The 27,419-nt window shown below is 41.0% G+C and overlaps 1 protein-coding gene across 3 annotated transcripts; it reads left to right on the forward strand.

Annotated features, from left to right (window-relative positions):
* Nucleotides 1-245: 245 nt before the first annotated feature.
* LOC138946238 (uncharacterized) lies at nucleotides 246-27,344 on the forward strand. Of its 3 annotated transcripts, none has more exons than XM_070317768.1 (12): nucleotides 246-360; nucleotides 1,834-2,042; nucleotides 5,410-5,562; nucleotides 6,468-6,559; nucleotides 7,406-7,456; nucleotides 8,903-9,043; nucleotides 15,153-15,301; nucleotides 18,989-19,096; nucleotides 21,951-22,098; nucleotides 24,303-24,409; nucleotides 25,188-25,315; nucleotides 25,935-27,344. In XM_070317768.1, exons 1-12 carry the CDS (start codon nucleotides 255-257, stop codon nucleotides 25,935-25,937), a joined length of 1,395 nt encoding a protein of 464 aa, XP_070173869.1. In that variant the 5' UTR covers nucleotides 246-254; the 3' UTR covers nucleotides 25,938-27,344. The 3 variants fall into 3 exon arrangements, with proteins under 3 accessions (XP_070173869.1, XP_070173870.1, XP_070173871.1); XM_070317769.1 differs by having other exon boundaries at nucleotides 25,938-27,344; XM_070317770.1 differs by lacking the exons at nucleotides 24,303-24,409; nucleotides 25,188-25,315; nucleotides 25,935-27,344 and adding an exon at nucleotides 23,983-24,296.
* The last annotated feature ends 75 nt before the right edge of the window (nucleotides 27,345-27,419 follow it).

A 27,419-nucleotide genomic window follows, 5' to 3' on the forward strand; every position in this document is an offset into this window, starting at 1 on the left:
TGAAGGAACAAAAAAAAGGTCGGTGGGGGGTTTGGGACACTTTTTTTTTCTCGGCTTTTGCACCCTGGTACTTAGAAATGCTTGCGACTTATTTTATTTTGATAGCTCTGAGTCAGTAACAGTCATCCTTTGGCATTGTTTTTTTTGTTTGATTGTTTGTTTACTTTTATGGTCATTACCTCAAGTCAAAGGTCACGTTTTCACACGAAACGGGAAAGAGAATACGAGGGGAGCTAAACCTACAATAAACTCTCATGTGTATGGAGGTTAAATTGGTCCTCGGCTTATGGCAACAGCATCAAAATGGCGACCATTCGAAAGTTTGTACACAGGTAAACCTGGGAAGTGGTACAACTGAAGGTAAGAGGCAAATATAAGCACTGATGAGTCTCAGACTTTCTGTTTTAGTTTACTTGTATGGTGACTTCGATTTAATTTTTGCTGGCAGAGAAAATTAAACTCATTAAAGCACTGTAATGAGATTTTAATCCGAAAGACAGAACCCGAGCATGTGTCGAAAACACTTGAACATGATGTGAAATAACAACTCTCGTGTGTTTGATTATTGTGTGTTTTACTTTTTTGCTGGTTCGTCCTTTAATAATGTCGATACAGTTAAGATATTGTGTTTGGAAACAAAAGTGCACCTGCCACAAATTGTATTGATAAGTACGCAGGGTGTTTTTTTTCTTCTACAGTACATGACAGAGGCTGAAAAAGTTAACACTATTGTGACTAGCACTGCCACGGCGTTAACGTCCTGCCTGCCCAAGCTTGCCACCAAGAAACTTCCCAAAAATCAGTAACTGTAAAGAAATCTGTCTAGCAAGCTTGAATTAAGTCCAATCACCACCAAATTTTGTGTACTAATTCAAAAATGGATGCCCCGTTCAGTCGTGCTATTTATAAGTTTGTCAAGCGATTTGTTTTAGCAAAGGGGGGTGAAAGGGGGGTGAAAGGGGGATAATTTGTGTTTTTTAACGTTTTTTTTGTGTGTGTTTTATTTTCCACTGCTTTTTTTAAAAGTTATTTTTTAACAGAAAGTATTATTAATAATGTTATAACCAAACAAGGTGTAAAACCTATGAATTAGCTGAAATATTGTTAACATTGTACACAGAAATAAGGAGACAGTACAAAGAAAAAAACAAGCAAATCACGCATTCACTCACAGCATCCTGACTCAAATGAAACAAAACTGTAACACTCACCAAATGATGTCTAGGTAATCCATATTGAATATAAGTCACATTTTCACAACAAAGTACCAACTGTCCACCTATGAACAATTCCAAAAGGATTTGAAGGCTCCAGCCATCCATTGTTATCAGTGCTGCCACGCCCCCATAGCTCCTGCACGATTCCGAGATACATGTTCGTCTAGCAGTATCACCCCCTACCACGTGTAGTTGCCGACTCGTACTAGCAACAACGGGACTGTTTCTTCCTCAATATCACTGCTATTATCGCTTTCTTGAGGCTAAAACGACACGATGTATCATGATCTACAGGATCCTCAAGATCCAACATCCGGAGAATCTCCTCCCGTGACAAGGCTCGCCTTCGATTCATTTTTTTTGTTCGAAAACACCACGCAAATCTGCATTAATTTGATCAAGCCGGAAGAGAAAACCACGTGTATCAAGGGAAACAACTCAATTTACTGCAAGCTTCAAAAACCGGGAAGCAATCACGAGTCGTGTACCTTGTATGTCTAATACTAAAATAGTCGCTTCCCGTCCGTGGGCGTTGCAGCGTTATTACTAATATAGTCGCCTCCCGTCACGAAAGTGTTAAATGAAAATAACATTGACTTTTTACCTCCTTTTTCAGGCAAAATGCCCCCAAAGGGGAAAGACAAGGGGAAGGGGAAAGGGAAGGGAAAAGGGAAGGGGAAACCCGACCCAGCAGCACTGCAAGGTGTTGTGAAGAAACTGTTGAAGACTTATGACAAAAACTGCAATCTCAACAACTCGGCGATGGCTCCAAACATTCGCAAAGCCATGCAGACTGCCATTGAGGATGAAAAAGTTCTCACAAAGGTAAGGCTGAAACTATATTGACTGCTGAAACTACTGACTGCTGAAACTTTTGACTGTTGCGTTTTTCAATACATTTTCTGACTCCAGCTCATGAACAAGGAGCTAAAGATACATGTATATTTTATTATTTCCAGTCTTCCCTACTTAAAGGTTTATATACTCTTGCAGTAGTGCTCATCCTTCCCTTTGTATGCCTCAATCAGTGTGTGTGTGTGTGTGTGTGTGTGTGTGTGTGTGTGTGTGTGTGTGTGTGTGTGTGTGTGTGTGTTTGTGACTTTGCCAACATCAATTACTTTCAAATATACAGTTCAATAATTTTATGTCATTCTGATTTGTTTACGATAGACAAGATACAGATCTCATTGTATCAAACACTAAGACAGAAATGTAACCACTTTGCCGGGGGTCCTTATATAATTGAGCCCTTAGTCGACTGCTTGAAGACTTCACAAAAGTCTATTTACCGAAAACTCAGTGCTTAATCTCCAGCCAGCCAGTTTTGCAAAGTATACTTCACGCAGTCGACTTTGCCCAGTTAAGGACAGGCTTGAAACAAAATATGTACATGTATAAAATTGATGATTTCAGTTTATTTTGGAGCAGTCGACTTTGCGGAGTTAAGGACAGGCTTGAACAAAATATGTACATGTATAAAATTGATGATTTCAGTTTATTTTGGAGCAGTCGACTTTGCGGAGTTAAGGACAGGCTTGAACAAAATATGTACATGTATAAAATTGATGATTTCAGTTTATTTTGGAGCAGTCGACTTTGCGGAGTTAAGGACAGGCTAGAACAAAATATGTACATGTATAAAATTGATGATTTCAGTTTATTTTGGAGCAGTCGACTTTGCGGAGTTAAGGACAGGCTAGAACAAAATATGTACATGTATAAAATTGATGATTTCAGTTTATTTTGGAGCAGTCCACTTTGCGGAGTTAAGGACAGGCTAGAACAAAATATGTACATGTATAAAATTGATGATTTCAGTTTATTTTGGAGCAGTCGACTTTGCGGAGTTAAGGACAGGCTTGAACAAAATATGTACATGTATAAAATTGATGATTTCAGTTTATTTTGGAGCAGTCGACTTTGCGGAGTTAAGGACAGGCTTGAACAAAATATGTACATGTATAAAATTGATGATTTCAGTTTATTTTGGAGCAGTCGACTTTGCGGAGTTAAGGACAGGCTTGAACAAAATATGTACATGTATAAAATTGATGATTTCAGTTTATTTTGGAGCAGTCCACTTTGCGGAGTTAAGGACAGGCTTGAACAAAATATGTACATGTATAAAATTGATGATTTCAGTTTATTTTGGAGCAGTCCACTTTGCGGAGTTAAGGACAGGCTAGAACAAAATATGTACATGTATAAAATTGATGATTTCAGTTTATTTTGGAGCAGTCCACTTTGCGGAGTTAAGGACAGGCTTGAACAAAATATGTACATGTATAAAATTGATGATTTCAGTTTATTTTGGAGCAGTCGACTTTGCGGAGTTAAGGACAGGCTTGAACAAAATATGTACATGTATAAAATTGATGATTTCAGTTTATTTTGGAGCAGTCGACTTTGCGGAGTTAAGGACAGGCTTGAACAAAATATGTACATGTATAAAATTGATGATTTCAGTTTATTTTGGAGCAGTCGACTTTGCGGAGTTAAGGACAGGCTTGAACAAAATATGTACATGTATAAAATTGATGATTTCAGTTTATTTTGGAGCAGTCGACTTTGCGGAGTTAAGGACAGGCTTGAACAAAATATGTACATGTATAAAATTGATGATTTCAGTTTATTTTGGAGCAGTCCACTTTGCGGAGTTAAGGACAGGCTTGAACAAAATATGTACATGTATAAAATTGATGATTTCAGTTTATTTTGGAGCAGTCCACTTTGCGGAGTTAAGGACAGGCTTGAACAAAATATGTACATGTATAAAATTGATGATTTCAGTTTATTTTGGAGCAGTCGACTTTGCGGAAGTTAAGGACAGGCTTGAACAAAATATGTACATGTATAAAATTGATGATTTCAGTTTATTTTGGAGCAGTCCACTTTGCGGAGTTAAGGACAGGCTTGAACAAAATATGTACATGTATAAAATTGATGATTTCAGTTTATTTTGGAGCAGTCCACTTTGCGAAGTTAAGGACAGGCTTGAACAAAATATGTACATGTATAAAATTGATGATTTCAGTTTATTTTGGAGCAGTCGACTTTGCGGAGTTAAGGACAGGCTTGAACAAAATATGTACATGTATAAAATTGATGATTTCAGTTTATTTTGGAGCAGTCCACTTTGCGGAGTTAAGGACAGGCTTGAACAAAATATGTACATGTATAAAATTGATGATTTCAGTTTATTTTGGAGCAGTCGACTTTGCGGAGTTAAGGACAGGCTTGAACAAAATATGTACATGTATAAAATTGATGATTTCAGTTTATTTTGGAGCAGTCCACTTTGCGGAGTTAAGGACAGGCTTGAACAAAATATGTATGTGGAGCCAAAAGACAAATTTCCATGTTCATATACAATGAAAATGGACATTAACCCCTTGACTGCCTTAAGGTGTGTGATGTTGTTGAGCATGGCCTTAACCCCTTGACTGCCTTAGGACGGGTATACCCGTCATGCGCTTGTGCAGCCGCAGCGCCTTAGGACGGGTTTACCCGTCTTCTCCGTTCCGGGATTTTCCAGAAATGCTACGTCACTGCTGACACACAAATAGCAGCCAATGGCTTGGAAGGATACCTCATTCTCATGAATAAACATAAATGGTGACGCGGTTTTGCGTCTGAAGGCTATTTTCGGCCTTGGCGACAGGGTAGGGGAGAGAAATCTCGACTCGTCAAAATGGCTAACGGTGACAGTCGACCGGGCCCTAGTAGGGAAAAACAAAGCCGGACTGACGCTACATGCGATGCAAATGATTATGGATACTGACAGGGGAAGGGGGAGATCTTCTTTTGGACGATTCGTTGGAAACAGGTAGATGACAGTGATTATAATCCTTTCTTGGAGCAAGCAAAACAGCCACCTGTGTTTGATCCACAGGCACCGGAAGATGCGCCGGACTGATTTTTCAAAAGTTCATATTTAAACATCATTATAAGCCAAACTAATTATTATTTCCATGATTAGACACTAAAAACAGATTCTTGGTTCAATTTCCTTTAAAAATAACATAGGTTTTACTTACCTACCTACTGCCAGTTTGGAGCTAGAATTTTTTGTGAACTATTACACCCCGAACTCCAATATTCCCTGGCAGTCAGGAATGCACATACGCAAGTTTTGATTGGCAGCGAAAGGGTTAAAGTATTTTTATCTAATCTATCAAACTTATGATTTCAGTTTATCTTGGAGCCGCTGGTGACAGAAAAGGAAGGCGACCTGCCAGTGCTGTTTGAACCGTTCATCGCGAGTCTCCGCCAGGAACGCTACCACTACATTAGAGACCTCCACGTGTGGGACTATCCTGTCAACTATGAGAACATGGCCAGCTTTGTCAGTACAATGGAACGCCCTTTTTAAGACACCCCCCCCCAATTTAAGACACGCCCCCCAATTTAAGACATGCCCCCAATTTAAGACACGCCCCCCCAATTTAAGACTTGCTCCTCTTTAAGACCTTGGTTTTTCAGCTTTTCAGTTTACACTGTCTGTAAAGTTACCTCCCTTTTAAGACTCCCTCCTTTTTAACCCCTGCTTTTTTAAGTGGAAACGCCCTTTAAGACCTCCCGTTTTAATACCATATTCCATTTAATGACCCCTTCCCTTTCAAGACATATCCATGTGTCAGCTGAAATCAAAGATAAATAAAAGGAGTGTCAAGTTAAAGCCAAGTATTTCTTTCATGTCAGTAGTTTTTGCTTGTATAAGCTGAAAAGTAGTGTCTGTTGAGACCGGCACGGTTGGCCTAGTGGTAAGGCGTCCGCCCCGTGATCGGGAGGTCGTGGGTTCGAACCCCGGCCGGGTCATACCTAAGACGTTAAAATTGGCAATCTAGTGGCTGCTCCGCCTGGCGTCTGGCATTATGGGGTTAGTGCTAGGACTGGTTGGTCCGGTGTCAGAATAATGTGACTGGGTGAGACATGAAGCCTGTGCTGCGACTTCTGTCTTGTGTGTGGCGCACGTTATATGTCAAAGCAGCACCGCCCTGATATGGCCCTTCGTGGTCGGCTGGGCGTTAAGCAAACAAACAAACAAACAAAAAAAAGTGTCTGTTGAATATTTGACAGAGTAACAGTGCTGCCGACATGTATGTCCAAACATTGAACCTGGTCTGGTTGGTCCAGTTCACTGCCTGATTCTTTGAATGTTTTGCAATAAGCTTTTTGTGGGTAAAGGTTTTACATATATTTGTGGGTTGATGATGTAAGTTGAAGCTCTGTTGAAATCATGTTTTGCAGGGCCTGTTTTTGGAGAAAGATTTCTATAAGCTGAGAACGATAGAGTTCATGGATTGTTTGCTGGAACCTCTGTCCATCAGGCGACTCTCAAAGTCAGTTGATTGTGTGTGTGTGTGTCTCTGTCTGTCTGTCTGTCTGTGATTGTATATGTGTGTGTGTGTGTGTGTGTGTCTGTCTGTCTGTTTGTCTGTCTGTCTGTCTGTCTGTCTGTGTGTGTGTGTGTGTGTGTGTGTGTGTGTGTGTGTGTGGTTGTGTGTTTGTGATTGTATGTGTTCATGTGTTTGTGCTTGTGTGTGTGTGCATGTGTCTGTGATTGTGTGTGAGTGTGTGTGTGATGATTGTGCATGCATGTGATTGTGTGTGTGCATGTTTGTGTGTGTGTGTGTGTGTGTGTGCATGTGTCTGTGATTGTGTGAGTGTGTGTGTGTGATGATTGTGCATGCGTGTGATTGTGTGTGTGCATGTTTGTGTGTGTGTGTGTGTGCATGTGTACATTGTATTTACACATGTGTGGCATTGGGGATGGGAGAATGGAGAGGAAAGAGAGATGATTTCATGAAATGTGAATGTGATGAAATGTATGTGTTCATGCAGCTAAAGACTGGAGCCCTAATTCTGACAATCTCTGCTGAATGAAAAACAAAGGATGAAGAATACAAATCATTCCATGGTGTTGGTACTTTCAAACATTGTCTTGCAGTGTTTTCACACCTCACATGGTCCAATGAAAATGATAATTCTTAAAACAAAATTAATGTTCCAACCTCCACAAGGGTAAAAAAAAACAACACCCATGAGTTTTATATTTTGACAGAACTGGTTAGTTGAAAGTATAAAGGAGCAAGCTTCACTGCTGATTCACAGATGTAGCAGCATATACCAAAAAAACACACACTAACAACAGATACTGATCACAGTCTTTTTGTTTATTTTTGCAGGGCCCTCGTCTGCTGTGACCACATGACCATACTCAACTTGGACTACAATGAGTAAGTGAAAACAAAATAAACATTAAATGATTTTTAGTGGGTTTTTTCTTTCTTCAAAAGCTATCCTAGAACTCAAGAGTATTCCTGTAGTAACATTTCAAGACACCCGAATTAAGACTCTTCTTTTTTTTAAACCCTGCTCTCTTAGACTAAATACTGTATTCTTCTTCTTCTTCTTCTTCTTCTTCTTCTTCTTCTTCTTCTTCTTCTTCTTCTTCTTCTTCTTCTTCTTCTTCTTCTTCTTCTTATTATTATTATATGAAGTCTTATATCGCGCGCGTATCTCCAGACTCGGACTCAAGGCGCAGGGATCTATTTATGCCGTGTGAGATGGAATTTTTTACACAATACATCACGCATTCACATCGACCAGCAGATCGCAGCCATTTCGGCGCATATCATACTTTTCACGGCCTATTATTCCAAGTCACACGGGTATTTTGGTGGACATTTTTTTATCTATGCCTATACAATTTTGCCAGGAAAGACCCTTTTGTCAATCGTGGGATCTTTAACGTGCATACCCCAATGTAGTGTACACGAAGGGACCTCAGTTTTTCGTCTCATCCGAAAGACTAGCACTTGAACCCACCACCTAGGTTAGGAAAGGGGGAAGAAAATTGCTGACGCCCTGACCCAGGGTCGAACTTGCAACCTCTCGCTTCCGAGCGCAAGTGCGTTACCACTCGGCCACCCAGTCGTTACCACTCGGCCACCCAGTCGTTACCACTCGGCCACCCAGTGCGTTACCACTCGGCCACCCAGTCGTTACCACTCGGCCACCCAGTCGTTACCACTCGGCCACCCAGTGCGTTACCACTCGGCCACCCAGTCGTTACCACTCGGCCACCCAGTCGTTACCACTCGGCCACCCAGTCGTTACCACTCGGCCACCCAGTCGTTACCACTCGGCCACCCAGTCGTTACCACTCGGCCACCCAGTCGTTACCACTCGGCCACCCAGTCGTTACCACTCGGCCACCCAGTCGTTACCACTCGGCCACCCAGTCGTTACCACTCGGCCACCCAGTCGTTACCACTCGGCCACCCAGTCGTTACCACTCGGCCACCCAGTCGTTACCACTCGGCCACCCAGTCGTTACCACTCGGCCACCCAGTCGTTACCACTCGGCCACCCAGTCGTTACCACTCGGCCACCCAGTCGTTACCACTCGGCCACCCAGTCCATATGACTTCTTCTTGTCGATCACAAACACTGTATTCACAAGTCATGTAGATTTCTCCCCATTCTGAGATATAGTGGAAATCCTCTTAAGACCTTGTTTTTTCAGATTTTCTGTTCATGACCTCTGTAGATTTACCCCTATTTTAAGACTCACTCCGTTTTAAGAACTGATTTTCTCAGATTTGTGGAGGTCTAAAGAGAGGGGGTTCCACTGTATTATTGTTAACATGTTGAGCTTTTCTTTCTGTGTGACTGTGCAGGTTTGGTGACGAGGGCGCCAAGCACCTGAGTGCCGGCCTGACGGACAACGTGACGCTGCTGTCCCTCAGCCTGTGTTACTGTGACCTGGGCGTGGCCAGCGGTCAGCACGTGGGCCGCGTTGTGTCCACCACCGCCGTCAGGTGACAACCATTTTCTCCATGTCATGTTGTTGTTGTTTGGTTGTTGTTTTTGTGGGGGGAGGGGGAGTAAGTCTAAAGACACAGGGGTCAGGGGTCTTGACCCTGGTACAAATGGTAAAGTCTCTTCTTAATATATGCTGCTGTGTCAAAAACTGCTGTGCGCAGCTGTATGCAGTGAATTTTACTGTGCAGGTTTTGCTTGTAGCTGTAGAAGGGTGTGTCCCACACAGGAGACTCTGATTGGTTGGCCGGCAATGACGCATTGAAATGACACGCTTTAACCTAATGATGATATCGCAAGTCTGACATTGTTTCTTCAAAACTGGGTTCCAGTCTGGATCTCTGGCACCATTTTGTGCTTTGTGGTTTTTTTGGGTGCAAATTCATGTCGGATTACGCAAAATGTGGTGCACCAAGGAGAAATTTGTTCTGGGATTATGTGAAATGAGTTGCCGTTGCTGTTGCCGTTCCTTTCCAGGGGAAATGGTAGAATTTGTAAGGCTGTAAACATCTTGTAAATGAATAGGAAGCAGGGTAAAAAGGGTTACAGAGGCAGCAGATTTATGGAAGACTATTTGAGCACTTATTATTTTTTTTACAGATTTTAACGTGTTTGTCTTGGGTATATGGTCACGGCTCAGAAATGGCGTCGAACTCCACCCTTACCCCATTTAAACGCCCCACACGCTCAGTTGTGGTTTATTCTACCTTTGAAAGTACTGACACGGGGTGCAGATATGAATACAGTTACTATTCTGGTAGAAACCGAAAGGTTTGATGACTTTGTTTTCGAGCAAGGCGCAATAGTAGAGTGAATTTACGTCGATTTTTGGGCCGGAAGTTGGGACACTTTTTTACTTGGTATTGAAACGTCGTATTTGTGCGTACTACACACACTGCTTGGATAAGAACTTGATGGAGAGGGAAAGAGAAGGTGTTAGTTATTGTTTACATACTGCACGATAACCTGTACCTCACCCCAACAGTCGGCTGAGATCAAGTTTAGATCCAACGGTGAGTATGTTACTTTTCGTGTTTGGAGTCACGTAGGCAGTTTTAGCTTTTGCCGCGCTTTTAATAATGATGACAGACGTTGAACTAAGCGATAAACTTGGACAAGAAAGAACAATCTACTACTTAAAACAAAAAATATGCACAAACACAGAAGACAAAGCAATGAAAATAAGTCTTAAGTTCGTTGTTGTGTACTTTCGTGTTACCGCGAAAAGTAACAACGTAAATCAAAGTTGTTTATCGACATGTTCCTGACTTCCAACGATGGAAACAACTGTTCTATCGTCTGCTACAAAGTTGCATTGACTGTCTCGAACTCAGAACTCAGTGTGGCATGGAGGAGATGGACGTAAACGGCCAAGATAAAAACCACTGGTTTTTCGTTGTATGTAACGTACTCACCTGCAGTTTGAAACACTGTTATTTTCACTAAATAACAACTTACTTCCTTTTTTTTTCATCTGAAAGTTAGAAGTGTTATTGTGATTTGTTTTGATAAAATTTGCATTTTTTAGGACAAAGATTTTTCTTTATTTTGATTTTTAAAGACATATGTTTGAGACGATTCAACCAATTTCCCAAGTTATTCAGCGTTCATGTCATTGCATGTGTTTTTTCTGGCCTTTTCTATAGTCTTTCCATACAGTTCACCTTGTGCTTTGTTTTCATGCCAATTTAATGAAATAAATTACAGGAAAAAGAAATATATGTTTTTTTACATTGAGTGCGTTACTCACACCACTCGCACATCGTGAGAGGTAACACACTCCAATCGTTTGTAGAGTTATCTTGAAAATTATTTAAATCTTGCTGGAACAAAGTAAGGAATGAATCAAGTAAACAGAAAATGATGTCTGCGTTTATTGTTTTGAATTAGAGTGGGTTTTTTTAGGAACAGTGTTGAGTGTGTTACTCACACCACTCGCACATCGTGAGAGGTAACACACTCCAATCGTTTGTAGAGTTATCTTGAAAATTATTTAAATCTTGCTGGAACAAAGTAAGGAATGAATCAAGTAAACAGAAAATGATGTCTGCGTTTATTGTTTGAATTAGAGGGGTTTTTTTAGGAACAGTGTTGAGTGTGTTACTCACACCACTCGCACTTCGTGAGAGGTAACACACTCCAATAGTTTGTACAGTTATCTTGAAAATTATTTAAATCTTGCTGGAACAAAGTAAGGAATGAATCAAGTAAACAGAAAATGATGTCTGCGTTTATTGTTTTGAATTAGAGGGTTTTTTTTTGGAACAGTGTTGAGTGTGTTACTCACACCACTCGCACATCGTGAGAGGTAACACACTCCAATCGTTTGTAGAGTTATCTTGAAAATTATTTAAATCTTGCTGGAACAAAGTAAGGAATGAATCAAGTAAACAGAAAATGATGTCTGCGTTTATTGTTTTGAATTAGAGGGGTTTTTTTTGGAACAGTGTTGTGTGTGTTACTCACACCACTCGCACATCGTGAGAGGTAACACACTCCAATCGTTTGTAGAGTTATCTTGAAAATTAATTAAATCTTGCTGGAACAAAGTAAGGAATGAATCAAGTAAACAGAAAATGATGTCTGCGTTTATTGTTTTGAATTAGAGTGGGTTTTTTTAGGAACAGTGTTGAGTGTGTTACTCACACCACTCGCACATCGTGAGAGGTAACACACTCCAATAGTTTGTACAGTTATCTTGAAAATTATTTAAATCTTGCTGGAACAAAGTAAGGAATGAATCAAGTAAACAGAAAAGGATGTCTGCGTTTATTGTTTTGAATTAGAGTGTTTTTTTGACTCACATGCGAAGCAAAAGTGAGTATGTACTCACCCGAGTCGTCCGTCCGTCCGGAAAACTTTAACGTTGGATATTTCTTGGACACTATTCAGTCTATCAGTACCAAATTTGGCAAGATGGTGTATGATGACAAGGCCCCAAAAAACATACATAGCATCTTGACCTTGCGTCAAGGTCAAGGTCGCAGGGGCCATAAATGTTGTCTAAAAAACAGCTATTTTTCACATTTTTCCCATTTTCTCTGAAGTTTTTGAGATTGAATACCTCACCTATATATGATATATAGGGCAAAGTAAACCCCATCTTTTGATACCAGTTTGGTTTACCTTGCTTCAAGGTCAAGGTCACAGGAGCTCTTCAAAGTTGGATTGTATACATATTTTGAAGTGACCTTGACCCTGAACTATGGAAGATAACTGTTTCAAACTTAAAAGCACATGTTATGCTTTCCTCATGAGACACATTTGGTCACATATGATCAAGGTCAAGGTCACTTTGACCCTTATGAAATGTGACCAAAATAAGGCAGTGAACCACTAAAAGTGACCATATCTCATGGTAGAAAGAGCCAATAAGCACCATTGTACTTCCTATGTCTTGAATTAACAGCTTTGTGTTGCATGACCTTGGATGACCTTGACCTTGAGTCAAGGTCACATGTATTTTGGTAGGAAAAATGTGTAAAGCAGTTCTTAGTGTATGATGTCATTGCTAGGTTTAGTTATTTGACCTTGACCATGAAGGTCAAGGTCATGTAAAGGTCAAGGTCAAGCATGTGAGTCGTATGGGCTTTGCCCTTCTTGCTACAATTTACTTTGAAGGATTGGTAATTTTCAGTTCTTTGAGTACTTGTTTGATCGTTGTTTTGTTTATTGGTGTTCATGTAACACACACACACTTGCCTAGGGTACCGAGATATGCAGATTATTGCTGTCGGAATGTGTCAACAATAGTTTCAATAGTTGTGTAGCAACCATGGTGTCATTCTTATAATTAATTTCACAATTAACTGAATGCACTGAATATGAACAACGTTTTGTTCATGTTATGACAGTGTTTTGTAACACACTCATTGGCGAATAAACAGCATTTTCCTTGATAACTTCAAAATCCGCCTTCAACCTAAGATTTTTTTGTTGGGTTTATCAAGTTTTTTTGCACAGTGTATTGTTTTCATTACCAAGTGGATGGATATATGCTTTATACCTTACAAAATAATGTGAAGTAAGACTTTTTTGGTGAAATGTAACACACTCAGTGTTAAAAGTGAGAAAATCTTCTCTGTATTGTGAATTGGAGCATGGTAGAAGTCATAAGACATCATTGTTAGGTTGTTATGGTTTTGCTCTTTCATTTTTCATTCTTTTGCATGCATTTTTCATGTGAATATCTTGACAGTGTCCTAAAGTTTGATTTTTTTGGTGAAATGTAACACACTCATTGGAAACTTTTAGGAATGACTTGACAGATAACTGATAATGGGAATAACGGGTCCGGTATCATTGATGCATTTCAACTCTTTACTATTATGTACTTGTTTCTCTTCCCATTACATGTATTTCTAAGGTTGTGTGTGTAAAATAAATAGGAATTTAGCAGTTTTGAATGTCTGTGTTGTGAGACACAGAAAGTTGATTTTTGTTTGAATACATTTTCACATCTTGTTCTGATTTGATTTTTTTTGCAGACTGTCCGTATGAAGTGTGTGGAACTAAGAATTGATTGACTGCTGAAACAGTAATCTTTTCAGTTCTTTGAGTACTTGTTTGATCGTTGTTTTGTTTATTGGTGTTCATGTAACATACACACATTCCTAGGGTACCTAGATATGCAGATTATTGCTGTCGGGGAATGCCACTTTTCACAAATGAAGATCAAGGTAGATACTAACTAATGCAGTTAACTTTTATTGTGTAATAGGTTTACTGTTAACTGTATATTAGAAAACAATGTGTGACACGGTGTTATGTAACACACTCCAGTTAAAATTTAAAATGCAATTCATTCCGCAGTAATTGATGAAAATACATTGTTACTGCCCAGACACAACTAAACACATAAACAGTTTTGCTGGACCCCAAAATGGAAAGTAATCCAAGAGTTTGTATTTGTGACTCAAGTGTCCCACAAATTGGACACCTTTTCTGAGCCATGACCATATATGCTGTTTTGTGATCAATTTGAATATAAATGCAGTGGTACCTTTCTTTGAAGACTTGAAACAAATCTGTGAAAATGAGGTCTTACAATGGTGCTAAATTGACCAAGTTAACACTTTCTACCCCACCTATGTTGACCAAGTTTTTTTGTGCCGAGACCAGCTGTGCTGCAGCAGGTCACTCAGAATTGTAGTAACTGTGTAGTAACTGTGTATCAACACGCTGGAATGCAGGCATTAGATCGACATTACAGGAGGCAACTGAAGTGACTGTGTGTACGGATATATCCGTACTAAGTCAAATAGAGCCATATGAGTGGGATATATCCGTACCTGGGAGACAGTGAGTTAATACGCAGGAAATGAGTGAATGCAAGGTCTTAAGGGGGGTTCCACTGTACAGAACACCACAGGACACCACCCTTTCCTTCCCTCCACACCTCCAAATACAAGTGGATGGGAGGGGGGGGGTCTACGATACAATAATGTTTGAATCAAGAGTGAAGCCTGTCTTTAACAGGGCAAAGTCGAACTACGTGAAGCTGGCTGCACAAAGCTTTAGCACTGAGTTATTGGTAAAAACACTTTGCAAAGCTGGCTGCTCAAAGCTTTAGCACTGAGTTATTGGTAAAAACACTTTGCAAAGCTGGCTGCTCAAAGCTTTAGCACTGAGTTATTGGTAAAAACACTTTGCAAAGCTGGCTGCTCAAAGCTTTAGCACTGAGTTATTGGTAAAAACACTTTGCAAAGCTGGCTGCTCAAAGCTTTAGCACTGAGTTATTGGTAAAAACACTTTGCAAAGCTGGCTGCTCAAAGCTTTAGCACTGAGTTATTGGTAAAAACACTTTGCAAAGTCAACATATGGCTCAATTTAGACTCAACTCAACTCAACTCAACTCAACTCAACTCAACTCAACTCAACTCAACTCAAATTTTATTGGCTTCAATTTTCACATAGAAGAATTTGTCTTGCGCTTGGGATTAAGACATAGGCAGAAAGTAAGAGTATAACATATAAAAACAGCATTCATATCACATTTCATGTATCACACACAGTAATCACTAGTATAGGCCTAGGCCTACAGATATCACATTGTCCCTGTATCACACATGCAAATAAATAGTATCACACCTTGAACACAATTTGCAGAGAGGTGTTTCTGGATGGCAACAACCTGGAGAGTGAAGGGGCGATGGAGCTGATCAAGCTGCTCGTGGACCAAGCGGAGTACGAAGCGTTCCAGCGAGCAGAGGATGTCAGACTCAAGGCTGAGGAAAAGGCTCTCAAGGCCCAGGAAGGTGGGTTGTGTTGGAAGGACCACTGAGAATATCGGGGCATACAGTGAAACCGCAACAAATCTGAGAAAATCATGTCTTAAAAGTGAGGGAGTCTTAAAATGGAGGTAAGTTTACAGAGGTTGTGAAGAGAAAGTCTGAGCAAAGATAGGGAGACTTCACCCACAGCAAAGATAGGGAGACTTCACTCACAGCAAAGACAGGGAGACTTCACTCACAGCAAAGACAGGGAGACTTCACTCACAGCAAAGATAGGGAGACTTCACTCACAGCAAAGATAGGGAGACTTCACTCACAGCAAAGATAGGGAGACTTCACTCACAGCAAAGATAGGGAGACTTCACTCACAGCAAAGATAGGGAGACTTCACTCACAGCAAAGATAGGGAGACTTCACTCACAGCAAAGATAGGGAGACTTCACTCACAGCAAAGATAGGGAGACTTCACTCACAGCAAAGATAGGGAGACTTCACTCACAGCAAAGATAGGGAGACTTCACTCACAGCAAAGATAGGGAGACTTCACTCACAGCAAAGATAGGGAGACTTCACTCACAGCAAAGATAGGGAGACTTCACTCACAGCAAAGATAGGGAGACTTCACTCACAGCAAAGAAAGGGAGACTTCACTCACAGCAAAGATAGGGAGACTTCACTCACAGCAAAGATAGGGAGACTTCACTCACAGCAAAGATAGGGAGACTTCACCCACAGGGTCTTAAAAGGGTGGTTCCACTATCACTTCACATACTACAAAAAGAGCAAACATTGAGATTCACTTCGGCTTGAAGATTAACCCCTGACAGGGCTAAGTCAGGGTACAGTGGAACCCCCCTTTTAAGACCCCCCAATTTAAGACTACCTCCCTTTTAAGACGCTGTTTTCTCAGACTTTCTGTTCATAACCTCTGTAAATTTACCCCCATTTTAAGACTACCTCCTTTTTAAGATCTGGTTTTCTCAGATTTTTGGAGGTCTTAACAGGGGGGTTCCACTGTACGGACATAATGTGTTCTTAGATTTGTGTCTGTAAACTTTGTGAGAATCTAATTATGATGCTTGGTAGCTTCTTCTTCTTCTTCTTCTTCAGCGTTCCAGAATTTTCTGGTGACGTGTGAGCTCGTTTGCCCATTTGGGTTCCCCACACTATACTCTGAGAGCATAGTCAGCTCACTCCGCTTTCGTTGAGTAGGCATGCTGGGTATTTTCGTGTTTCCATAACCCACCGAACTCCGACATGGATTACAGGATCTTTTCCGTGCGCACTTGGTCTGCTTGCGTGTACACATGAAGGGAGTTAAGTCACTATAGCAGGTCTGCACATAAGTTGACCTGGGAGATCAGAAAAATCTCCACTCTTAACCCACTAGGTGGCAGCGACCGGGATTCGAACTCACGACCTCCCGATTAGGAGGCCAACGTCTTACCACTGCACTACTTCGCCCGTCGCTTGGTAGCAATATTTGATGTTGATGATTGTGTTGGAAAAAGTTTTACAAGCCGGTGCAGAGTGTGACTGTATCTGATGGAGAATGGATGACTTTAAGAAATGATGTTTCTGATCTTCTTCAAGGCTAAAAAATCAAGGAAAATGTGTGAATGATACGTCTCATAAGTTACAATACAGAATATTCATAAGATTGTAGAACTACAGGTCTTTAAAATCGAAGAAACAAAAGACTAATGATGAAGAGAATATGAGACATCAAAACTTTACTTCAATAGCAGTTTGGATTGTTGTAAGGTGGCAGTAAAGGATGTGACAGTAAAGGATGTTGTAAGGTGGCAGTAAAGGATGTGACAGTAAAGGATGTTGTAAGGTGGCAGTAAAGGATGTGACAGTACCTGCTATTCCGACTTGGTCGTGTGACAGACGTTTTCTTCCACACGAGATTACGTTGATTGTCTAACGAAGCCGTCAGGCTGAGTTAGACATCAGCTAATCGAGTGTGGAAGAAAACTCTGTCACACGACCAAGTCGGAATAGCATTTATGTCTCACAGCTTCAACAGAGGAGAGAACAAACACGTTTTGTGTACTCAAGCTTAACAAACCTGAACACAGGAGCAGCCATTGTGGAGAGATCTACTTTTTGACGGAAGTGACCGAACAGCTGTGAATGACGTCTCGGTATATGTGAATGACGTCACAGTCATCGTCACAGTCTGTATCTTTTGAAGCATTGCATTCTTCATGACGTCTTTCTGTGTCTGCATCCGCGAAATGTTTGTTCATTCCGGAATCTTTGTCATCTCTGTTCAGAACTCTGTCCTTATAGTTTCAGACTAACAGGCCTTCTGAGCAAGCCATTTTCCAAGGGCAGCTAAATTCGCCTATGGAAACAGTACTGTCGTCTGGGATGCCGTTTTCAGTATTCTGAGCGTTGAAGAATTTGTAAAGAGAAGAAACGATAACAGCAGGAGAAATAAAAGTCGTGTGTGCATTTTTTGGCTTTTGGAGGGACGATTTTGAGTTTGAATCCGTTCTTGCCACGCTCCTAAAGCGTGTAACATACAATCTTGCACACGTTTGCTTTAGTAGTGGCAAAGAAGGAAAGCGTGTGACATTAAAGGATGTTGTAAGGTGGCAGTAAAGGATGTGACAGTAAAGGATGTTGTAAGGTGGCAGTAAAGGATGTGACAGTAAAGGATGTTGTAAGGTGGCAGTAAAGGATGTGACAGTATTTTGTTTGTGCTTGTGGGTTGTTTTTGGAATTTCTGATTTTGAACATGAAAAGATGCAGTCCTGAATATTTTTCTTCTAAAAAACAACATTTTGAGAATTACTATCCTTTTAATAAGTAATTGAGAACAGTTCCATCGATTTTACACTGGCAGTTATTCATCATAGGAAACTCAGTTTTGTCTTGGCAAACTGAACAACAAAACTCAGTTTTGTCTTGGCAAACTGAACAACAAAACTCAGTTTTGTCTTGGCAAACTGAACAACAAAACTCAGTTTTGTCTTGGCAAACTGAACAACAAAACTCAGTTTTGTCTTGGCAAACTGAACAACAAAACTCAGTTTTGTCTTGGCAAACTGAACAACAAAACTCAGTTTTGTCTTGGCAAACTGAACAACAAAACTCAGTTTTGTCTTGGCAAACTGAACAACAAAACTCAGTTTTGTCTTGGCAAACTGAACAACAAAACTCAGTTTTGTCTTGGCAAACTGAACAACAAAACAAATAAGATAGACAAATCTCAAATTAGTTAAACAAATTTGACATTTCACATTTTAAGATACAGCTGCAATGCAATGCAGGCAGGTAAATTCACACAAAAATATATGATTTAATTTCATTGTTGCGATAAACCATTACCCAGGAAGACTGCAAACGACACCCAATGCCGTCAGTAAGGAAAGCATGCATCATGTTTTGTTTCTTTTTACATTTTATGTCAGACGTTGTGGTTGACACTGTGTTGACTTGTATTGAAGTTTTTGTTTGTAACAGCACAAGCAATGCCATAAACTATGTTGAAGTGTGAATATGGTTTGATGACCTATCTGGGCTTTGGGCTTGCATGTATTTTCTTCATGCTGGGGTTTTTTTTCTGCATCTTTGCGGTTCTTTGCGCTTTTCTCTTTTCCTTTCCCTCTTCAGTTTTTCCCATTTTTGTTTCTGTGTTATTTTGAAGGTGAGTGTTATCTCTTCTGCATGATTATTGCATGTTGCATGTTTTTCCAGAGAAAGGGAATCGTTACACTAGTGGCACGGGCACCGACGTCAGCGGCGATGAAGGGGGAGACAAATCAAGACCTGAAAGCGGCAAGAAGAAAAAGAAGAAGAAAAAGGGTATAGGAATATTAGACTGATGATACTTTTAATGTTACACAATATCATGTCAGTATTCATTACTTTCTGTGATAATCTAAAGTGAGTTTTTCTTTTCATATATTAACAGCTATTGTGTTTTCAGCGTAGCAATAGGGTCCGATATTTTGACGAGACAATTATAATGCCGACGAGTCGAAGACGAGACGCATTATACTTGTTCGAGTCTACGCTGAAAATACAATAGCGATTATATAGCTGTTCTGACCTTGATTTGTTGTTCCAAACTTACAAAATGACAGTTTTTGCGTCGATGCGTTGATCTCAGGTTTTGATAGCAGACGCCGTTTCTTATGCACATTAGTTTTGCGCAGGCGCCACACTGACTTGGGAAAAAAACTCGATTTGACAACACAGCTGTTAAACAGCTTTTTATTAGTTCATAGTTCATTCGTATACAACAAAAAGAAGTTTGAGATTTTTTAATTTTGAACAAGACTACTTATGAAAAAGACCAAAACACAACATCAACGGAAAACTAGAAACAACTGAAGAACTAGGATGCAACAAGGGGAGGAGAAGAGAACAGCTAATCCGTACAACGCGAGCAGACGGCAGCGAAGTTTTCAGTTTGGGTGAATGGCATTTATACTTGTCTCGTCATGAAGCGAATTTTTCAACCTCAGTTATAAACGACTATATGAATGTTAGTGCCATGGGTTGTACATCAATACTTCAGAGGGGAAGTGGGGTATTTAGTGTGGAGTTACGAGATAAGAAAAGCTGAATGCAAAAGTTTGTGTCAGTCGGCAACTGTGAGCTCACACAGGCACACAAAAACGGCTGTTCCGTTTTACTCCCCTGTTTGAAATACATCTTTTGACTTTGGGCATTTTGTGGTGTTTAGGGACAGAAAATAATTGGTTTAGTCCTGTTTCATCGGGAAGTTAGCAGAAAAGGGTATGCTATCGACATTTGTAAAGCTGAAAAACATTCTCGAGAAGAATTTCAAGTTGTCAGTGTACGCTAGCTGTTGTCGATTGAAACATCGTGTGGTACACATGGGTAAACCGGAACATGATGCATAGATCTTTGTTATTGCCAATATGCTTTTGGATATTGGCAAAAATGGCCGACTTCCGTAGCATTATGCTTTGATGATTGGAAGAGACCATCCAATCACAGCCCCCGAATTCCCCCACGTGTCCATCAGAATAGCTATATAGATTGATATTTAGGAGCTTCTTTCTGTCCTATCTGTCGGTCATAGCAGGATACCTCATATATACTTTAAGTAGAAGATGACATTATTATTGACAAACTTGGAAAGTAGAAATCTTCATGCATGCTTTTTTGTAAAGTTTGAATTGCATCATTTGTGTTTATGTTAACTAGCAGACTGCAGTAAGAAAACAACAACAACAACAACAACACTTAAATCTGTGAGTACTGGCAGAGACTATACTCTATAGTCTCTGGTACTGGTTAAACAAAACAAGAAGGGCAAAGCCCATACGACTCACATGCTTGACCTCGACCTTTAGGGTAACTAAACCTAGCAATGACATCATAAGAACTGCTTTACACATTTTTCCTACCAAAATACATGTCAAGGTCATCCAAGGTCATGCAACACAAAGCTGTTAATTCAAGACATAGGAAGTACAATGGTGCTTATTGGCTCTTTCTACCATGAGATATGGTCACTTTTAGTGGTTCACTACCTTATTTTGGTCACATTTCATAAGGGTCAAAGTGACCTTGACCTTGATCATATGTGACCAAATGTGTCTCATGATGAAAGCATAACATGTGCCCCACATAATTTTTAAGTTTGAAACAGTTATCTTCCATAGTTCAGGGTCAAGGTCACTTCAAAATATGTATACAATCCAACTTTGAAGAGCTCCTGTGACCTTGACCTTGAAGCAAGGTAAACCAAACTGGTATCAAAAGATGGGGCTTACTTTGCCCTATATATCATATGTAGGTGAGGTATTCAATCTCAAAAACTTCAGAGAAAATGTGAAAAATGTGAAAAATAGCTGTTTTTTAGACAACATTTATGGCCCCTGCGACCTTGACCTTGAAGCAAGGTCAAGATGCTATGTATGTTTTTTGGGGCCTTGTCATCATACACCATCTTGCCAAATTTGGTATTGATAGACTGAATAGTGTCCAAGAAATATCCAACGTTAAAGTTTTCCGGACGGACGGACGGACGGACGTCCGGACGTCCGGACGTCCGGACGGACGGACGGACGGACGGACGACTCGGGTGAGTACATAGACTCACTTTTGCTTCGCATGTGAGTCAAAAAGGATTGAATAATAGAGCTCTCTACTTGTTTGTTTGTTTGTTTGTGTTGGTCTTCTTCTTCTTCTGCGTTCGTGGGCTGAAACTCCCATGTACACTAAGTGTTCTTTGCACGAGTGGAATTTTACGTGTATGACCGTTTTTACCCCGCCATTTAGGCAGCCATACGCCGCTTTCGGGGGAAGCATGCTGGGTATTTTCGTGTTTCTATAACCCACCGAACTCTGACATGGATTACAGGATCTTTTTCGTGCGCACTTGGTCTTGTGCTTGCGTCTACACACTGCGGGGGTGTTCGGACACCGAGGAGAGTCTGCACACAAAGTTGACTCTGAGAAATAAATATCTCGCCGAACGTGGGGACGAACTCACGCTGACAGCGGCCAACTGGATACAAATCCAGCGCGCTACCGACTGAGCTACATCCCCGCCCCTGTGTTGCTCAACAATCTGGTAAAAGTTTAAAGATTTAGTTTCCTCCTAGCAGCAATGAAATCATTTGCACCTACATGTGTGCTTCCATGTCTTTTGCCTAACACAGTGTATGTGAAATTTCAGGAAAGAAGGGCAAGAAAAAGAAAGGGCCTCCACCCCCGCCTGCCGCAGGCCCGTGGATTCACAAGCTTCATCTGGCCGACAATGGCATCGATAGCTTGGGAGACGGAGGCAGTTTTGTACCCATTATATGCATGAGGCTCTTTAAGAAGTACGTGTCAGAGCTTTATTTTGTCAGTTCTGTACCCATTATATGCATGAGGCTCTTTAAGAAGTACGTGTCAGAGCTTTATTTTGTCAGTTCTGTACCCATTATATGCATGAGGCTCTTTAAGATGTATGTGTCAGAGCTTTATTTTGTCAGTTCTGTACCCATTATATGCATGAGGCTCTTTGATTAACACTTTCTACCCCACCTATGTTGACCAAGTTTTTTTTAGCAGAGACCAGCTGTGCTGCAGCAGGTCACTCAGAATTGTAGTAACTGTGTAGTAACTGTGTATCAACATGCTGGAATGCAGGCGTTAGATGGACGTTACAGGAAGCGACTGAAGCTAACCGTCTGAGTGAATATATCCGTCCCTGGTCAGATAGAGCCATATGAGTGGGTACGGATATATCCGTACCTGCATGGGAGACAATGAGTTAAGAAGTACGTGTCAGAGCTTTATTTTGTCAGTTTCACACCCATTATATGCATGAGGCTCTGTAAGAAGTATATGTGTCAGAGTTTATTTTGTCAGTTAGCCATGTACCGGTATGCTTACATTTAGGCTTTGGGTGTATGGATTAGGTAGGAGGTGGAGGGGTTTGATATAGAGGGGAGGGTATGGGGAGTGGATTAGGTAGGAGGTGGAGGGGTTTGATATAGAGGGGAGGGTATGGGGAGTGGATTAGGTAGGATGTGGAGGGGTTTGATATAGAGGGGAGGGTATGGGGAGTGGATTAGGTAGGAGGTGGAGGGGTTTGATATAGAGGGGAGGGTATGGGGAGTGGATTAGGTAGGAGGTGGAGGGGTTTGATATAGAGGGGAGGGTATGGGGAGTGGATTAGGTAGGAGGTGGAGGGGTTTGATATAGAGGGGAGGGTAAGGGGAGTGGATTAGGTAGGAGGTGGAGGGGTTTGATATAGAGGGGAGGGTATGGGGAGTGGATTAGGTAGGAGGTGGAGGGGTTTGATATAGAGGGGAGGGTATGGGGAGTGGATTAGGTAGGAGGTGGAGGGGTTTGATATAGAGGGGAGGGTATGGGGAGTGGATTAGGTAGGAGGTGGAGGGGTTTGATATAGAGGGGAGGGTATGGGGAGTGGATTAGGTAGGAGGTGGAGGGGTTTGATATAGAGGGGAGGGTATGGGGAGTGGAGGAAAGAGAGAGCAGCGGTAGATCAATCGACAGTTCATTGGTGGCAAATGCTTAAGCATCATGGGACAACCTTTTTATGAGATAACAAACTGAGACACAGACGTATATATTTTCCCTTAGAAATGTGAGCATTATGTTGGTTTTTATACTCGCTGTAATTAATTTTTGTAGATAAATTTAAAGAGGTTGAAAATATTTTTTTTTTGTGCGTTACTGCTGCGTATTCCCTCTTCAGTTGTTTTTGATGTTTTCCATGTTTGTGTTTCTGTGCATGCCTGTTTGTTTGTTTGTTTGCTTTCATTCTTTCTTTTCAAGATCATCGTACCGCCATGTCTATATGTGTGTGTGACCCCCTGCGAGTTAGGGGGAAGAATTTACCCGATGCTCCCCACCATGTCGTAAGAGGCGACTAACGGATTCTGTTTCTCCTTTTACCCTTGTTAAAAGTGTTTCTTGTATAGAATATAGTCAATGTTTGTAAAGATTTTAGTCAAGCAGTATGTAAGAAATGTTAAATCCTTTGTACTGGAAACTTGCATTCTCCCAGTAAGGTCATATATTGTACTACGTTGCAAGCCCCTGGAGCAATTTTTTGATTAGTGCTTTTGTGAACAAGAAACAATTAACAAGTGGCTCTATCCCATCTCCCCCCCTTTCCCCGTCGCGATATAACCTTCGTGGTTGAAAACGACGTTAAACACCAAATAAAAAGTGTGTGTTGTTCCCTGTGGCAGGTTGCTGAGTCACTGTCAGTGGTTTTGTTCCCTGTGGCAGGTTGCTGAGTCACTGTCAGTGGTTTTGTTCCCTGTGGCAGGTTGCTGAGTCACTGTCAGTGGTTTTGTTCCCTGTGGCAGGTTGCTGAATCACTGTCAGTGGTTTTGTTCCCTGTGGCAGGTTGCTGAGTCACTGTCCGTGGTTTTCTTCCCTGTGGCAGGTTGCTGAGTCACTGTCAGTGGTTTTCTTCCCTGTGGCAGGTTGCTGAGTCACTGTCCATGGTTTTGTTCCCTGTGGCAGGTTGCTGAGTCACTGACAGTGGTTTTGTTCCCTGTGGCAGGTTGCTGAGTCACTGTCAGTGTCTTGAGGAGCTGGATCTGGAAGACAACCTCATCGGCGAGGTCGGAGGTCGCGAGATCATGGATGGCCTGTCTCACAGGATGAAAGGTAAGCCTGTCTTCCGTGTGTGTGAAAATGAGAGAGAGATGGGGGGGGGGGGGGGGGGGGGCAGGATTGTGTGGAGATGAGCAGGATCACCTTTGGTGGCAAAGCCAGTCAAACAGGATTGAGATTTTAGAGCTAATTAAGTTAATAGCCCAATAAAAAGTGCTATGGGAACACAAAGGTTCCCAAGGGCATACCAGGAGACAACAGCAGCCGGTGTCACGACCAGGAGACAACAGCAGCCGGTGTCACGACCAGGAGACAACAGCAGCCGGTGTCACGACCAGGAGACAACAGCAGCCGGTGTCACGACCAGGAGACAACAGCAGCCGGTGTCACGAACTGAAAACTCTGCTGAACAATCCATCTCAATGCTGTCAATGCGCTTGCGCCAATCTTGGACTTAAAAAATGCGACCCTTTGACTGAACAAACCATGGGTTAGGGTTAGGTTGTTCACGACCTGATTAATCTCCCTATGTTAGCGCATGCGCATTGACCGCATTGAGAGGGATTGTTCAGGCAGAGTTTTCAGTTCGTGACACCAGACCCCATCACATCAGTTTTCTACAATTGACAGGTGCATGGCTGACCAGCGACTGACGTACACAAAATGTCGAGCTATTATAAAAAGCCCATGCTAAAGCCGTCAAGGCTGGCAGACAACTCTATCAGTGCAGAGCTGCTGTGAAGGGAGGCTACTGCGTCACCCTTGCCATGCACAGAATGTCATTCAGTTGCAAACCATTTTCCAAAGAGAGGTCTTTCATTTCATGTTGCAGAAAAAATGGGTGGCGTCAAAGTGAGAACGACACATCGAATGACAGCAGATACGTTCAACTCCATTGTCAAACTGGGATCAGGAGCGTTGAAGAAAAAGAAGGGCAAGAAAGGAAAGAAAAAGAAGAAGGTAAACTGTTGGAAGCAGATTCATGCTTTTTTTACCACTGTTAGGTTCGGAGAGGGAACAAAATATACATCTGTCCTTAAATTTGTTGTTGTAGTTATGTTGTTATGTTGTTGTGTTGTTGTTGTTGTTGTTGTGTTGTTGTTATGTTGTTGTTATGTTGTTGTTATGTTGTTATGTTGCTGTTGTTGTTGGTGGACAAACAATAAGGAAGAAAAGTAGTTTCTTGTTCAGATTATATCATCAGTTCCTCACACAGGAGGGAAAAAAACCCACCAACAAGCAAGTGCTTAGAAATACTTCTTAGTACAGGTTCAAAAAAATGTGCTGATGAAGTGATAAAAATGAAATAAATAATAGATTGTCTAACCTGCCCTTGTGACCACCTCATGAAAGCGATCACCTGCCCACAACTATCCTAAGGATCCCACACAAGTTTTTCTCCTATATAATTCACGTTTCCATAGCGACCACCTGTTGATAACAACCACTTTGGGTCGGTCCCTAGGGTGGTCGTTATTGACAGGTTTGACTGTATCGATAATGAGAGATGGGATGTTATTCTTATCTTAAATGATGAATTTGTTGTCTTTTTCTTGTATTTCCATTCTTTTTGTTGCAGTGATGATGGACGTGGCAGTATAGGAAGAGGGAACAATCCTACAGCAAGAGGATCTGTAGATTTCCATTAACGTCAAACTACATCTCCCTCAGTGTACATCAAGTTACAAATGTTACATAAAAACAAAACAAATTCTACATGGTAGAAATAGTGCCTTGGTCAGGTTTCTCCCTCTAGTGCGTATAATTAAACGATACCTGTAAAAACAAGAAATTCCTCCGAGGTAGGAAAAACACCCCCGTCCTTACCATTCTCACTGCCACCAACTGAGAAGGTTATTTCCCTTTGACCATTAATATGTCCCTCTATAAATCCTTGTAGAATCTTAATCCACCAATAACTCCCTAACCGTGTGTTTGACTGGTCCCAATTTTTGTAAGGACCGTCTCAGGAATGTATAGACCCTGTTCACCAAGTTTGGTGACGATCGGTCCGTTCATTCTTGAGATCTATATGCGAACACAAACACACAAACAAACAAACAAACACATCGACCGAATCCTATACACACCCCTATACCGGGGGTGTAAAAATTCAGCTTTAGTGCAACTTTTTCATTGTGGTTGTATATTGGACTTGGTCGTTCACTCAGATTGCCATTGTTTTAGCTGTTTACCTGTAAACATGTATCTTGTTATTTATGTACAGTTAGTTCTAACCAGCAAAATCTGTGATATTTTCATTGAAGATAAGGGAATATGTTCTGCGTGACTGTGATAATTAGATTGGCCGTTATAATGATTCAGGTATTTTTATTCAATCAGTGTAATTATTGGAGGTAATGGGCCATATATATCATCACAACCTGAATTGTGGGCTGACTGCGAGGAAGAAGCAGGCTAACCTGTGGATTACTTTAGCTTTGTAAGGGAATTTTAGCTGCAGTGATTTGCCAGCAGACTGAAAGAGTTGAGGGAAAATGTGTACACCTGCTGGATAAGAATTCTTGCTTCAGTTAGAATTATCTCAAGAGGTGAAACAACCTTCTTTAAGATCCTAACCAATGACATATAGAACATATTGGTGTATAAATGTATGTCATTATTGCTTCTTTGTACTTTTTTTTTATCTCTTTTTCAGTTTCATCTCAATTCAATCTTCATTGTCTCTGGTATCTAGTAGTTAATTTTGTTGTCCTTTAAATTCTTCAGTCAAGGCAATAACTTGTTTTGCTTGAAATCTAATGTGATGCTCAAGAGAAGAATGGTTATTGCAAATCACAGACTACTTACAAATATCATGTAATGCTGATTTTTGTCAATATAATAACTTGGAGTACTTAATGCTGCCTCTACAAAGATGAAAATCATGCCATTTTCTATGTTTTTTTGTATAGCTTACTTAACAAGAAGCTGGAATTGTCATTTTCGGAAGGCTGTATATTACAGGATAATAAATGTTGCTTTCCTTTGTCATTTTGAATGTTTATTTACCTAAAATGACCCCTTCTGCCTTCTCAGAACAAAAGAAAGTAAAGATAAAAGC

The sequence above is a fragment of the Littorina saxatilis genome, linkage group LG13, assembly GCF_037325665.1.
Source record: "Littorina saxatilis isolate snail1 linkage group LG13, US_GU_Lsax_2.0, whole genome shotgun sequence".
In the NCBI taxonomy this organism is placed as follows: domain Eukaryota; kingdom Metazoa; phylum Mollusca; class Gastropoda; order Littorinimorpha; family Littorinidae; genus Littorina; species Littorina saxatilis.